Source organism: Solea solea, chromosome 13, assembly GCF_958295425.1.
Source record: "Solea solea chromosome 13, fSolSol10.1, whole genome shotgun sequence".
Classification (NCBI taxonomy): Eukaryota; Metazoa; Chordata; class Actinopteri; order Pleuronectiformes; family Soleidae; genus Solea; species Solea solea.
Window position 1 is genome coordinate 21,511,141 of NC_081146.1, and position 14,531 is coordinate 21,525,671.

The window sequence follows — 14,531 nt, forward strand, 5'->3', positions numbered from 1 at the left end:
GTCAATTTTGCAAACATTTCTGGAATTTAAATTCACTTCACTGGTTTTAAAACTACCTAATGAGTAATCATGGCTGTTGCCATCACTGATATGATCGAGCTGACAGACAGGCCAAACTCCAAAGCTGCTGAGTCATCACAGCTGACCTTGTCATCACAGTTGCAGCCCAGGTCATCTGCTCCCGCAGGAACAAGATCAGTGACTAGTGGTCTGGAAACCTCCTCTGGCATGGCGGGTCTGTAGACGGGACTCCTCAGCAGGTGGTTCAGACTGCCATGGGTCCCGTTATTGGGTGCTGGTTTCAATCCCAGCAGATCTGACGGTGAGAGCAGTCAGTTTCATGCAGGTTATTGATTCACAACATTAAAACCTTTAAGATGTCAGTCGTGTACTCTCATGCGCTCATACTTTCCACGACTGCAAGTCCACTACTGGTGATTTTTCTATTTTACAATTCTAGCACTACCCAACTCTATTCAAATCGACTCTACTTGGTTTGGTGATCAGGCATGGCTGCGCAAAACTGCTGTGAAGCCGTTTTATACGCGACGCAAATACACAACAACAATGAGGAACGTCTGTACTTTAAGTATCTGCTCTGCTCGCTTGGAACCTTGCAAGTGCAAAAAAGTTACCAGGTACTATCCCTAATGGAAAAGCAAAAAGAAATAAGTAGAGTTGAGTCGAGCCGAACCGAAAAGTGCTAGAACTGTACAAGCCCAATACGTAATGCGTAACTTTAAATTTGTCATCTGCTCTGGTCTACACAACTTATACAGACATACGCCATCATTTGACGTTTTCTGATCTTGTGTCCACTACATATGTGGCTCAACAGTTGGCGATGTCCTCTTGTCATCGGTTAAAAAAGCAGTCAATGACGAAATGGATACCAAATGTTGTGTTTCCATCATGGTACGGTTTGGAATGGTAGAGCTCTGGGTCAGGCTTGCATTTGGACAGAGAACAGTACCTTTACTTGGTAGGCGGGGCTAATGGCCGTGTAGCGTGACGTTTGTGGCCGTTTGTCTGAACTTACTGTACCATTTTACTCTGGTACCCCAAGGGAAAGGTACCAAAACATGGAACCCAACATACCGTACTGTACCAAACCGAACCAGGGAAACACGGCTATAGATACATGCTTGAGGATATGTAATGAGGTCTGTAAGGTACAACTTATGTCCGGAAAGAATACAAGGACATACAAATGTCAGTTTGAGTATGCATGCGTAGAATGCTGGACTAACGCAGACCTTCATTTTAGTATGTATTATGTATTTAGTAGTATTTTAGTAACAGAATCTGGGCTTCATATGCTCAAGTTCAAAATGAGAAGCGATTCTCTGAGGACATGGAACGTGGCAAATCTGGAGGGACCCCTAACACACCCAAACACACAAGAGAACGTGAAATCCTTCCTTACCACACATGACATTATACAGCTCAACGTTTTCAAAGGCTGGAACTTTAGTCTTGAATCTGAACATGGGTCCATATCCCAAGAAAATGGTCTGGAAACACAGGTTGATATTACAATAAATAACACTTATCACGTGAAGCAGAGATACGACTGACTTCTCTGAACCACTGCAGACGATCAGGCTTACCTGCATGCTGTTGATCTTATTGTCATATCCATGGTCACCAGCGAAGCCACAGTGTCTCTTCCCTTCAGGAACTTTCCTGGAATTAGGAGTAAAGATCACACGTCAGAATCTGGCTGCTTCACATAAGGACATAAAGACATAAGGGCTGCAGCTGTATAAAGTGCATATTGGAGTTAAAATAAGCACATGATATTGCACATGAGGTCCATACTTAATCACAATGGCACATACTCAGCATTATTTGTCAGAATGTCGTGATTCAATACAGAGGATTATCGCCCCAATTTTCAGTTTTGTTCCAACACAACAATCACTCTCCACGATTTTCTACTCCTAACATGTGCATGTTGACGGGAAAGGAATTCAGGGCTGTCGGTGCCGTCTTCGCTGGCGTGTGTTTACACACTCAGTAAGTTCAGCCCAGAACAGCAGCTCATTCACACAACTCCAGCCACAGTCCTTACATTGTAAACCAGCCACTTTTTATTAAGTGTCCATTAAAATACTACCCCCAGTTATACACTGTAGTGTGTGTGTGTGCGTGTGTATCCCACAAGCGCGCTGCAAATGTAAATGACGACAGAACAAGACAAACTCGGTGTATTTCCCTCGGTTGGTTTGGGATTCACGCGTTTACATCGGCTGATGTGTTGTGCCTCGGCTCACAGCTCCACTGCCAATGATTAGCTGCTCCGTCTCCTCTGAGCTGCACTCAAACCTCAAAGATTTCTTTCATTTAGCAGCAGCCTCACACGTGTGTGTGTTTGTGTGTGCGCCTGGTATTCCTAACGTTGTGGGGACGTAAATCTGTTTACACGGTCCCATTGTGGGCACTTGTTGACCAAAATCAAGACCCCATAAAGTAAATGACTACATTTTAAGGCGAAGACATGTTTTAAAGTTAGGCTGAGGTTAAGGGTTAGGGATTTAGGCCAGTCGTAATTATGGTTAAGGTGAGAGTAAGTCTCCAGGTGTAAGTCTCCTCTGCGTGTGTACACTTATATTTGATAGCTCTTTAGGAACCTTTCTGGCAAAAACACTGTCCTCATGGAAGCCAAAACTTGATCCTGATGAGGCAGAACATCCTTTCTGAGGAACTGGTTAAAGTCAGCACTAAGGTTAAGGTTAGGGCATTAACTTATTCTGGTTAAGGTTAGGAATAATCCTAGTTTAGGCTGTCCAAATAAATAAAGGTATACAGTACAAGGCCTTAAGAACCTTATACCTAACCCTGAACTATGACCAGTCCATGCCATAACCTAGTTAGTTAACCTAACTACCAATCACATCTTTGTCCTAACTTTAACTAAAGCATTAAATAATAGGTTCTAATTCATTGGGACCAGAATTTGGTCCCCACAGGTCCTGATAAGGTCAGTGTTTATGTCCAAAAAGGTAACAGTTACAAGTACACACAGTGTTCACTGTAGGGGTTTGTTTTCACTGTCGCGGTGACTTCATGGTTTACTTTGTCACCGAATCGCTGCAGTGAAACCCGTCGCTGGTTTCCATCAGAAGCTTGTCAGCTGATTCCAGCCGACCGTGACCGTTCCAGCGGCAAAGACGGAGAGTGACCCGGGACAACCCCCACCACCCCACCCCCCGCCTCAGCGCCGCACGTGTTAACGATGCATCAACAGCAGCCCATGTCAGCATGAAATGTGTTTTTAAGTCATTCAAGATGTTTCGCAGATGGGTGGGCTGAAGAAACGCCAGATCTGACTGTACGCCACGTTTGAGAGGTTTGTTTTTGAGTCGACGCAGCCGCAAATTAAAACTAAGTCACCGAGAACTCCTTCTCTACCACCTACTGGCTAATTAGCTTGGTTCTGAATACAATGACACTGCAGTGTGTAAATCATAAAATGATTTTAATCTACATAGATAGACATTTAAGGTGAAAACAGCGCTGTCAACACAACGGGACATTTGTTATTGTTGTATTGTATTGCCGAAGCATGAGTGCAGATGTACATAAAACCTGGATTACTTCATATACATTAGATTATTGAGGATGAAATCTGTAGTTTGAGTTCACAAAACTGCTGAATAAAGTTCCACAGTGTGACTGCTTACACTGTATCCCCATTTGGCATTTTACAAAGTTGTGAGAGTGAGTTTGACAGTTCAGTCCGGTTCAGCCTGCAAACACTCACACTTAAATCATATATATATATAACATACATACATATATTTGCACTTCCTGTTGTGCCGGCGGAACCGTACCTGGCGATGTGCCACTTCCTCTCCACCAGCAAATGAATATCTTCAATGCGTCGATTGTGAGCGTAGTGCAATCTCTTGGGAAGATGCTGCTTCAAGTACGGCTTAAAGTGCTGGTCTGCTTTCTTACACTGAAAGACAAAATCCACCCCTACATTTGTACAATTCTCTTTCTTTTCTTTTAAACTTCATACAACCCTCGAGTTTTTTTGTTTATGCAAGTCTTACACTTACTGTTAAGTTTGCAACGACAGCCTTGGGGTCATCTGAAAAATAGAGCAGCGGTCAGAGAACTTAAGGTAAGAGGTCACAGACGTGTTGCTAATAAATCGCTTAATAATCTAATTTTACAAGAGTGTGAGATTGGAATTTTCAAAATTTCATATACATATAAAATAGAATTTTAATAACCTCACAACCTCTGAATACACAAAGCTTCACACACACCCCGCATGTGATCTCTGGCGCCCCGTCAGACATGTTTGGACACCACCAATAAACGGTCAGAAATCATAAAACATTTCAAGTGCTGTGTGATCAGGAACTATTAGAGACACAAAAGTTGTCTGCTGCCTCTTAAAATCAAAAACAAATGAGGATTCATGTGCGGTGTTACGTAAAAGACGATAGAACACCTTTAGAAAAACATGTTCTCTTTGTCCTTTTATACGTCTATGTCTTACATTTAGGGTTGTTGGGGTTTCTGGAGCGAATTCTGCCGAGGGAGCCGGGGACGAGGATGATGTCGTCAACGTTGTTCAGGTAGTTACTGAGGAACTCGGTGCGATCACAGTGAGCCTCCTCCATACCTGAGAACACACCGACAGATTAGTGTCCGAGCAGCACAATGTGACTTTTGCTTGATTTGCACACCACAGTAAAATCAGACGTTTGATTACTTCTGTGTAACGGACCACAATTACAGTATATACTGTTTTCAGAGCAGAGTCAGCGTGGTCTCTCGAAAATGTGGCTATATTATGTGTAAACAATGGGAAAAGTTACATTTGTATAGAGGAAAAACAGTGAGATATGAGTCTTTTGAGGAAAATATTGATGGGTGTAGTGTGTAATAAAGCAAGGCTGAAGCCGGATGATTTGTGTGTTGTTGTTGCGGCGTAATGAGGACATTCTGGTGTGTTTTTAATGAGAGGATGTTGATTCTATGAAGGAAAAAAACAACAACTAACCATTAACCACATTCATAAGGATAAGAAAATAAGAAAAGGAGGCAGCAATGTAACACTACAGACGCCAACGACAGTGAAAACAACAACAACAACAACAACTCCTTTGTTACACTCACCCAAATGTGCAACAAGCAGTTAAAACACAACCACATTGATATTCACATGTGTAGACATGTAAATAAGTAACCTACTGTAGTGTTGTCACACATATCTATAGCTGAGGACTCTTTGGTAAACAAATCATGCATTGTGTTGCTTTTAGTTGCATCTACCGTGTCAGCTAATAGATAAATGTCTAATAGTTTTATACCAAAGTGTGTGTTTGTGCTGGTGTGTGTGTCTGTACCATGATCCCCCACCAGGATGATGTTGACACAGCGGTGCAGTTTCATCTGCTTCAGTCCGTCCATGAGCTGACCAACGATTCTGTCAATAAACCTCAGAGGACTGTTCAGCTGGAGGACGTGAAATGGAGACACAAGACATAAGCAGACACACAAACACATACATCCCATTCTGCGCTGTGTATGACTAAATACAAACATTCTCAATTTTACAGTGCTAACACACGTAGATACACAGTACTTACGTCTGCGCTCATGGGGCCCATTTTGTGTCCGAATGTGTCCGGCTGTTCAGAGTGCATGGCGTAAACGTAGGGCCTGAAACAGGATGTCGTGGACATGTGTTAGTAAAACGAGGTTCCCACACCTTGGTTGACATCAAATTCAAGGACTACCCAATTCCCAATTTCCTTAAATTTAAGAACCAAAATGTGTTGACACAGCGTAAGATAGGAGAGCAGGAAGGCCCTTTTCTATTCCAACATGACGGTGTCTCAGTGCACAAAGAGACAACTGTAAAAGACATGGTTTGACTTTGAGTTTGCTGTGGAAGAACTGCACAGAGCCCTGACCTCAACCCCATGAACTGGAACAGAGATGGTGAGCCAGGTCTTCTCGTCCAACATCATTGTCTGACCTCATAAATCCTCTACAGAAATGAACGGGCACAAATTCACATAGAAACACTTCAACAATCTTGAGGAAAGTCTTCCAAGAAGAGTGGAAGCTGTTATAGCTGCAAAAGGGGCGACTCCTCTCTCTCTCCTGATCATCCACACCTGGCTTCAATCTTCTCCTCTTCTCCTTCACCTGGCTACACTACAATTCCCACAAGTTACTGACTATGATGGACTTTGCTTTTTATATACAGTATAATTGATGAGAATCTATCTAATCTAATATAATTTGATATTTTAGATAAGGAGCTGTATTGAAAAAGAAAATGTATCAACGATCAGAGTGCGAGATCTTGCGTTGGCTGCGCTTTTGTTGTTTTTAAACCAATAATCTGACACGCACCTCACAGTGTGACTGTGGAGTTGTATAAAAGGTGAAAAGACACTTTTTACATGCTGTCCAAAGATTGTCCTGAAATTGTTCAGAGGAACTGTGTGTGAGAATGCAGACATCCACAAAAGCTCTCCTGTCAAATCTCTGGATAACGTCCAAGTGAGTGCACAGCAGAAAAGACTCACAGAGAGTAAGTGAGTGAGTGAGTGAGTGTCCTGCTGCCTCCTGAAAATGTCCCGAACCAATCTCCTGGACATGTTCCAATGTTCATGTCTGAAAACAGCTCATGGAACATCATCTTTACTGGCTCCCTGTTCCACGGTGGATCCAATAAAATCCTCACATAACCTTCCAAAAACCTCCCCCGTGCTCCGCCCCCGCACTCCCGCCTGCCGTCTCTGCTCCTCTGATGCTCAGATGTGTTTTGTGAAAAGCGAAGATGTCTTTTTCATTTTACCCACTTGCAGTACAGGAACACCAATATAAGTGTATATATTATAATATATATATATATAAAAAGATATAAAATGTAGATGCAAATTCACCTTTCACCCTCAGGAAGGTGCAGCCACTGCAACATGGTGAGTATCCTCCTCTCTAATGAGATGCCACTGCAACACACAAGACACACAAACAAGCAGATTAACGAGTGGTAACGACTTGAGGAAAGATGTGAATGAGATGGAAACACACACACACACACACACACACACACACACACACACACACACACACACGCAGTTTACTGGAAAGGACTGTATCCTCTGCTGCCCTCGTCGACCGTTAAACTCCAAACTGTTCCTTTAACTCTCAAAGAGCCTCGTAAAAAGTGAGGGTTGTCGAGTGTAACACATTTAGAGACGTGTGACTGTGACAAGTGTCTGAGAGTCAAAGGCCGACTGTGTGTAAGTGATGAGGCCACCAACCGAGCTGCTGGCTGTCATACAGTCAGACAGTTCACAGCTGTCAACCATCAAGCCCAGGATCGAGGCCCTGAATGGGGCTTGATGTACGAGGCAGTGGTGGGTGTCATGGAGGAGCCTCCTGCTCTCAAAAAAACCAAAACATTCCCACTACTCCTTTTTGTTTTTAAACACATTAACACTGCTCTAGATACGTCGCCCTCTCAACGCAAACAAAGTGTTTTAGAGTCACCAAAAATGTGTAATGCTCCAGAGGTGTGTTTTATTCTGGACGGGCACTGACTAGTGACTTTTGGAAATGATAATGCATTTGCTTCCTGGTTGGTTCTTATCAGCTTCAAATGAAAAAGTGCTGCTGTGTCAGTTTCACCTTTTTTTTTGTCTTCTTACAGGTGTATACTGCAGTTTTACTTCTAATACAGAGCTATCGTTCTTCAACTTTTTATACCAAGTGCCACCTGAGAAAATAGGAGTTAGAAGAAGCAGAGCTCCCCTTGCTGTCATAGAGCAACAGCCTCTGCTGAACATAGAATAGAATAGAATAGAACAATCTGACAGAAAAATGAATGGTAGTTGTGAGAGATTAACCAGGAACCAGGTAACCAGGAACGTGACTCTAGAATAAAACAGGATAGAATAGAATAGAATAGAATAGAATAGAATAGAATAGAATATAGATTTATTGTAATTTAAAGTAGTAAAATATTGGAAATTTGACTTTGGCTCACCAGCATAAAAACATAAAATCTTAAAAGGAGACCTATAGAAAGTAATAAATACAGTACATATAAACAATTGTGAGCATGAAGATACTGAAAAGCTGACTCTGAGCTTTTGCATTGCATTTCTCAAAAATGGAAACACTGAAGAAGTTAAAACGTCTTAGTTGGAGAAGAGTGTTTACAATAACATTACCTGTGATAACTGGCGACAACCGTGTTCACACAACTTCATCATAAATGCTATGTTCAGAACTTCCTGTGATGTAAACACAGGAGTTAATGCGTCCCATTTGAAGGTGCCACATGTTCATACTTCATATTTCCTCGTCCCATTCTTCCTCTCTTTTCTTTCTACCCTCTACTCTTCTAGTTCTCTGCTTCTGGTTAAAGCGGGGGGGGGGGGGGGTGGGGGGGACCTCCCAGGAAGCTGAGCCCAACACACAGCTTCCACCTTAGCAACAATCCCTGGTCCCCATTACCATGCCAATCCATACAGTGCTGGTATAACACTAAACTGTGTAATGTGTTGTACATAAAGGCTTTCTTAGCCACACACAAACCTCAGCGCAGACCTGCAGTCTCTGCCTTCCTGTCAAACACACACACATACACTCCTGTCTCTTTCTCTGTCTTCTGTGTTTATTTCTCACACACCTCTGTCAGTGCCAAGTGCAAGAAAAGCACTGTAAACCGCACGCTGCCTCTGCAGAGTGGCACGTCTGTGACCCCCTCGCTCACAGAGGAACCCTGCAGTGAACTGGCCCATTTGCACAAATTGCTGTAAAAACAGCCCCAACGTCATCCCCGCTGAGATCTGCCTCCCAGTGCATCAAAGCTGCCACTGTGCTGATAAATGTGGGTTGCTTTGTGTTTGCGCAGGCTCCAGGTGTAGTAAGGTGACCAGAGCCAGGGGGACATGACGGGGCATGTCCTGATGTTCAGGTCTGGTTATAGCGGGTCACATGTGGACAGTAAAACATCTGGTACTGACATGAAACCTGGATGTACGTCCTGGGATCACATGTTACTGAATCTGACATCTAAATATGGTTCCTCCCTGTTTATAAAAACAACAAAATGACGATGGACAAATCGCAAAATGGGAGTTTTTCGTATGTTTACAACATTTATTACCTCTTTAGGACCATTTGTCACCTGGTCCTAATGAACCCCATTTCTAAAGATCTGGATGGGTTTAATGCTAAGATTTGAATTGTGATTAGGTTAAGGTTGAATTTAGGCAATAACTGGTTATGGATTGGACATTTTGGTTGGTTCTCACAACCTTTTGTGGGTTAAGCTCTTAGTGTGTGTGCATACTTACACAGGCCAGAAGAAAGTGGCAGCCTTCAGTCCCTGTTTGAGTGCCGTGATCCAGATCTAGGAGAAAACAGTCATTATTTCATCATCCTGTCACAGCTTTGTTAGAAAGCCAAGGTCATTTTCTAACATTGTCCAACTGTAGCTGTACATGGGAACAGAGTTCATGCCAAAGAATTACAAAGAGAAGAGAAGAGAACTAACCGGCTGTCCTCCCCACCAGCGATGATTGAGTTTCTCTCGGCTCCTCAGGGTGAAGGTGGCGTCAAACACTGGGTCATACATGGAGTTGCCAATGATACCATGAGACTCTGGATAGAGGCCCTGAAATCGTGCCATTGAAAATGAACGTTATTGCTCGTGACACTAATGTCTGCCCTCTTCGCTCTGCGCTGCATACCAAACCATTATTATGAAAGCAGCGGTTTCCACACTAGGGGTCAGGACCCGCAGCGGGGTTCGCGATTCATCCGTTTCAGTGCAGCACAAATAAAATTATTATCACGGCAACAAAGGCGCAGTCTGTTTTAGTTTGAGAGTACAACACCTCCAATTCATGTGACAGGATAGTGTTTGACACAAAGCAAAACAGAGTGCAGTGGAGGCTTCAACTGAAACCAAAGTGAAGGACTATCTCACTCGCAAAGTCTTAGAGACACTGATCCGTGCTTTCATAACATTTTGGCTGGATTACTGTAATCCTCTGTATGTTGGCTTAGATCAGTCATCTGTCCAGCTAGTCCAGAACGGCGCTGCTCGCCTTTTCAGAGGAAAAAAGAAAAGACCACATCACACCTGTGTTGCTCCTCCCTCCACTGGCTTCCTATTTGTTTTAGGATTTTAAAATTGTATTGGTGGTTTTTAATGGTTTGGCACCATCTTACCTCTTGCTGCTTTTACATGCGCCAAAATCCAGACTAAAAACCTGGGGCGATCGTTTTTTAAAGACCCACTTCTTCTCCTTGGCCGTCACTTCAGGATAAGAATAGTCAACCCGGACACTTATCTAGATTTTACTATTTCACTATTTTATTATGTCACTATTTTACTGTTTTATGTTGCTGTGCCTTTAACTCAGCCTTGCCTGTTTTAAAATGTGCTTTGCTGGCACTGAATGTGACAGAAGTTATAATGAGATAAACCTCCCAGGTGGCAGAGCAAGCACCAGTCAATCAAATCACTTCTACAGTTAAAAAACAACAACAACCAAACAAGGCTGTTCTCCTCCGTTGCTGTTTTTTTTTTTTGTTGGACCGAGGGCACTTCACAATAGTTGACACCCACTTTGCAAAGCTGGTGTAGATGCCACAAGAAGGAACCACGGAAATAACCCACAATACTCAGTTCCAAGTAGTGCGAGAATGAAAACTCGGTGTAACTCCTTCTAGAAATTCGACCACAAAAGACACCACTCAAATAACTTCCGAAGCCCAAATACAGTGTGAGATCAGAAACTACCACCAGATTCTCCACATGATCTTCTTCTTCTTTGTTCCTTACCGTAGCCAGGGAGTAGAGGTTGGGAAAGGTTTTGGACGGATAGACAGGTCTCATGTATGGAGCATGGGTTCCACACGTTCCTGAGAAGAAGAACAGAACAGGACAAACATCTCATTGAGCACATTCTTCTACAAACCTCACTTTTTACCCAGTGCACCTCAACAACGCTTTCCTTTTCCACAATTAAAGAAGCAAAAATGTGTCATTTTCAAAGGACATGTAGCTAAACCTGGTCCAGGCCTTACTGAGTTTGTCGATGTTGGGTATGACGGTGTTTCCTCTCTTCACGTAAGACGCTCTGAATCCATCCACCGACAGGATGATGAGCGGTGGACGCACAAACCTGCACACACAAGAAAAACAAATGGCATTACAGTGCAACACTTTAGTGCACTGGTCAGTGGTCATAAAATGATCACTATATTATTACTATTTTCTTTAGTGGTCACATGTAAACATACCCAGCTGGACATTCAGAAGTCTTGATCTCGTCACACTCGTCCTGCAGCCATGAAGTGTCCCCTTAAAGACGGATGCATTGTTAGCTTTGCTGGGTTTGTTAGGTGAACTTTTTTTCCTCTCACTGACTTTGTTGGAGTCACCACAATTTGGTTTTTGACATTTATGTCCTTCTCTGGATGAAATGCAACAGGTTTAATGATCCGCTGACATTATAGCACCATTTTCAGTACAGCTGCAACTAATGATTATTATTTTCAGTCATCAACTACATCAAGTACTTCCAAACCTGGAAATGATGATGTTCTCAAATGTCTTGTTTTGTCCACAAACCAAAATGATTCAGTTTTAATGATTTATTCGTTATGTGGAGCATAGAAACCAGGAGATATTCACATTCAAGAAGCTGAAAAATCTGAAAAGCTTAAAAAAAATTTGGTGACGATTAATACAGCAATCGATTTAAAATCATATTTAAAAGTCACAAACTACAGTTTTCAGATGTTATATTCACAAGATGTAATTAAATCGCATAATTGCTTCCAATGTAAAAAAAATCCGGATTTTAATATTCTGAGCATATTTTTTATGTACCCAAAATTCCTCAGGTCCACTCTGATCACATACCCTAGCAGATACAGCTTGCGTACCACAGTTTGAGAACCATGGGGAATAGACTACACAGTAGATACTAGATATTAAATAGTAAGAATATATACAGTATGGGCTGTAGAGTAAAGCAGGATTGCACTTGTTATATACATATATTAATATAACTAACCTTTACACAGTGCCCTGTAGTTGGTACAACAGTCTCCTCTGGCCAGACAGTCATCAGAGCAGTGACAGGCGTGCTGCTCATTCCGAGTCTCCCCACATCGATCCTTACGACACTCGTATCCCCCCTCTGTGTTTGCGGGGAGAACAGACAGAGTGCATAAGTTCAAAGAATAAAAAAACAAAAAAAAAAACATGTTTTTTAAAGAGAATCACTGAGGGAATAAGAAGTGAAGCCACAAGAAACTGAAAAAGAAAAATGGGACCAACAAATGATTCACATGAGAGCACCAGAAAATAAAAAAAGAAGCCATAACTCAAAGTAGGACTCGACAGCGTGCGGGTAAAGACCTAAGAACAAGCATAAAAGCAAGTATATCATCGTTTTTCTTACATGGGGAGGATTTCAGTGGCAGGGCTGTGGTGAGCCAAAGACCACCAGGCTGAAGACAAGACCATAAATCCAGACCACCAATACTACGAAGTAGCAGGGGGGGAAATGCTGACGGAGGCACAGAATCACCGCGGCGCTTCAACAGAGAGAAATAACGACCGACAGCCCGCACAAAAACCAATAAAAGCCATTTTACTCCCACGTGTCAAGTGCGGGGACATTAAAGTGATGGCGCACGCCCAGCAAGTACGACCAAACTGTGCAGCTGTACAATCAGGCTGCAATGTTGTGTCAACATACTTGATTAAAAGACCCTTTTTTTATTTCAAAGTAATAATAAAGGCAACAAATATCAACAAAAAAGAAGAGAAATATGTAGTTTTTGGTAGATTCACAATAATTAGTTGCTGGCTATGTTTCATGGGACCAGTGCAGAACGCAATTAAAGTAACAGATCGACTGATCAATGACAACGTAAACAGGATTCAGACTATTTTTGAAGTAAAAGTACAAATATTGACGTCTATCATTATTCATCCATGTTATTCTGAACACACAGGAGCGTTTGATCCACTGCTGCCTCCATCCCTAAAATCTAATTATTTGGTGACTTCAGTGTTTGAAACCCTTCATCCGAGCTAAAACTGCAGAGAATAAAACGTAACATAAATGATTTTGAACAAATATCAAACTGGGATTATTTTGACAAGATGTGATTCACAATATCAGAGGGAATGGTAATTTTTACATCCTTATTCTCATTTTCAGTCAGAAAAACATATGATGAAAATGACATTAATTCATCCATTTAAATGATATTTGACACACATTTTGGCTTTAATAAAAAATAATAAAAAATAAAATTTTCAGAATAAAGGCTCTGAATTCTCAGCTCCCTGGTCACATGTCCAGATAATATTTGACTGAACTAATGAAACAATAGACTGAACATTGGGAAGTATTTGGAAGTTTAAAAAAGAACAAGTGAGTGTCCTGTCCCCCAAGAAATAGTTTAAGGAGTCTCTAGCTACAGAAGCATGAAAACAGAAGTAAAGGACAGTGTGTGAGGACGTCAGAGGGAAGGACGATGGAGTGAGTGAGTGAGTGAGTGAGCACCTGTCCTGAGGCAGAGCTGGTCAAAGTCAGAGCAGCAGCTGTTGTAGGTCTTACAGAGGTTGTCACAGCGACAGTTGGGTGGGTCAAGCTCGACCAGCTCGAAACACCTGTTCCTGCAGGAGCCAGAGGTCGGAACGTACGCAGGACGAGCTGAGGGACACAGAGAAGGACAGAGAAGAGACCTTTGTAAGTTTTTACATCAGGTCGACACTGCACTGAAGGGCTTTGTAATTTATAAACACTGCTGAACATGAAAACCGTCTTAACTTCAAGAAAACAACATCATTCCCAGGTGTCTTTAAACTGCTGAAATAAGCAGCTGTGTGGATCAGGGAGGTAGAGCGGGTTGTCCACTGCACCTTCATATAGTCCACATGTCCTCCTGACAGCTGTGTGAATATGCTGCACATAATACACTATACTACACTGTACTGTATTAAACTATACTGCACAATACACTATACTACACTGTACTGTATTATACTATACTGCACAATACACTATACTACACTTTACTGTATTAAACTATACTGCACAATACACTATACTACACTGTAATGTATTAAACTGTACGGCACAATACACTATACTACACTGTACTGTATTATACTATACTGCACAATACACTATATATACTATATATATATATATATACTATAATATATTGCATCATACCATACAGTACCACATTAATTTGCACTGGACTGTATTATACTTCATTCATGATTATGAAATGCACTACAGTATACTCTAATACACTACAGTATACTACGTTATACTCCAGTATACTCTACTACACTACGTTATACTAAAGTATACTACACTACTCTACGTTACACTGCACTACACTAGGTTATACTACACTATACTACATTATAATGCAGTATATTACAATACACTACGTTATACTACAGTATACTACACTACGCTATACTGCAGTAT

The 14,531-nt window shown here is 41.8% G+C and overlaps 1 protein-coding gene across 2 annotated transcripts in view; it reads right to left on the reverse strand.

Moving 5' to 3' along the window:
- Nucleotides 1-14,531, reverse strand: part of enpp2 (ectonucleotide pyrophosphatase/phosphodiesterase 2) — a 34,421-nt gene that overhangs the window by 12,010 nt on the left and 7,880 nt on the right. For both annotated transcript variants that reach the window (XM_058647440.1, XM_058647439.1), the window contains exons 3-18: nt 13,590-13,739; nt 12,084-12,209; nt 11,305-11,365; nt 11,089-11,186; nt 10,844-10,923; nt 9,548-9,667; nt 9,348-9,403; nt 6,924-6,989; nt 5,613-5,685; nt 5,370-5,478; nt 4,517-4,642; nt 4,068-4,099; nt 3,837-3,964; nt 1,611-1,686; nt 1,427-1,514; nt 147-316 (exon numbers count right to left, since the gene is read on the reverse strand). In XM_058647440.1, the coding sequence (XP_058503423.1) occupies nt 147-316; nt 1,427-1,514; nt 1,611-1,686; nt 3,837-3,964; nt 4,068-4,099; nt 4,517-4,642; nt 5,370-5,478; nt 5,613-5,685; nt 6,924-6,989; nt 9,348-9,403; nt 9,548-9,667; nt 10,844-10,923; nt 11,089-11,186; nt 11,305-11,365; nt 12,084-12,209; nt 13,590-13,739 (1,559 nt within the window). The remainder of the gene's footprint in view (nt 1-146; nt 317-1,426; nt 1,515-1,610; nt 1,687-3,836; nt 3,965-4,067; nt 4,100-4,516; nt 4,643-5,369; nt 5,479-5,612; nt 5,686-6,923; nt 6,990-9,347; nt 9,404-9,547; nt 9,668-10,843; nt 10,924-11,088; nt 11,187-11,304; nt 11,366-12,083; nt 12,210-13,589; nt 13,740-14,531) is intronic.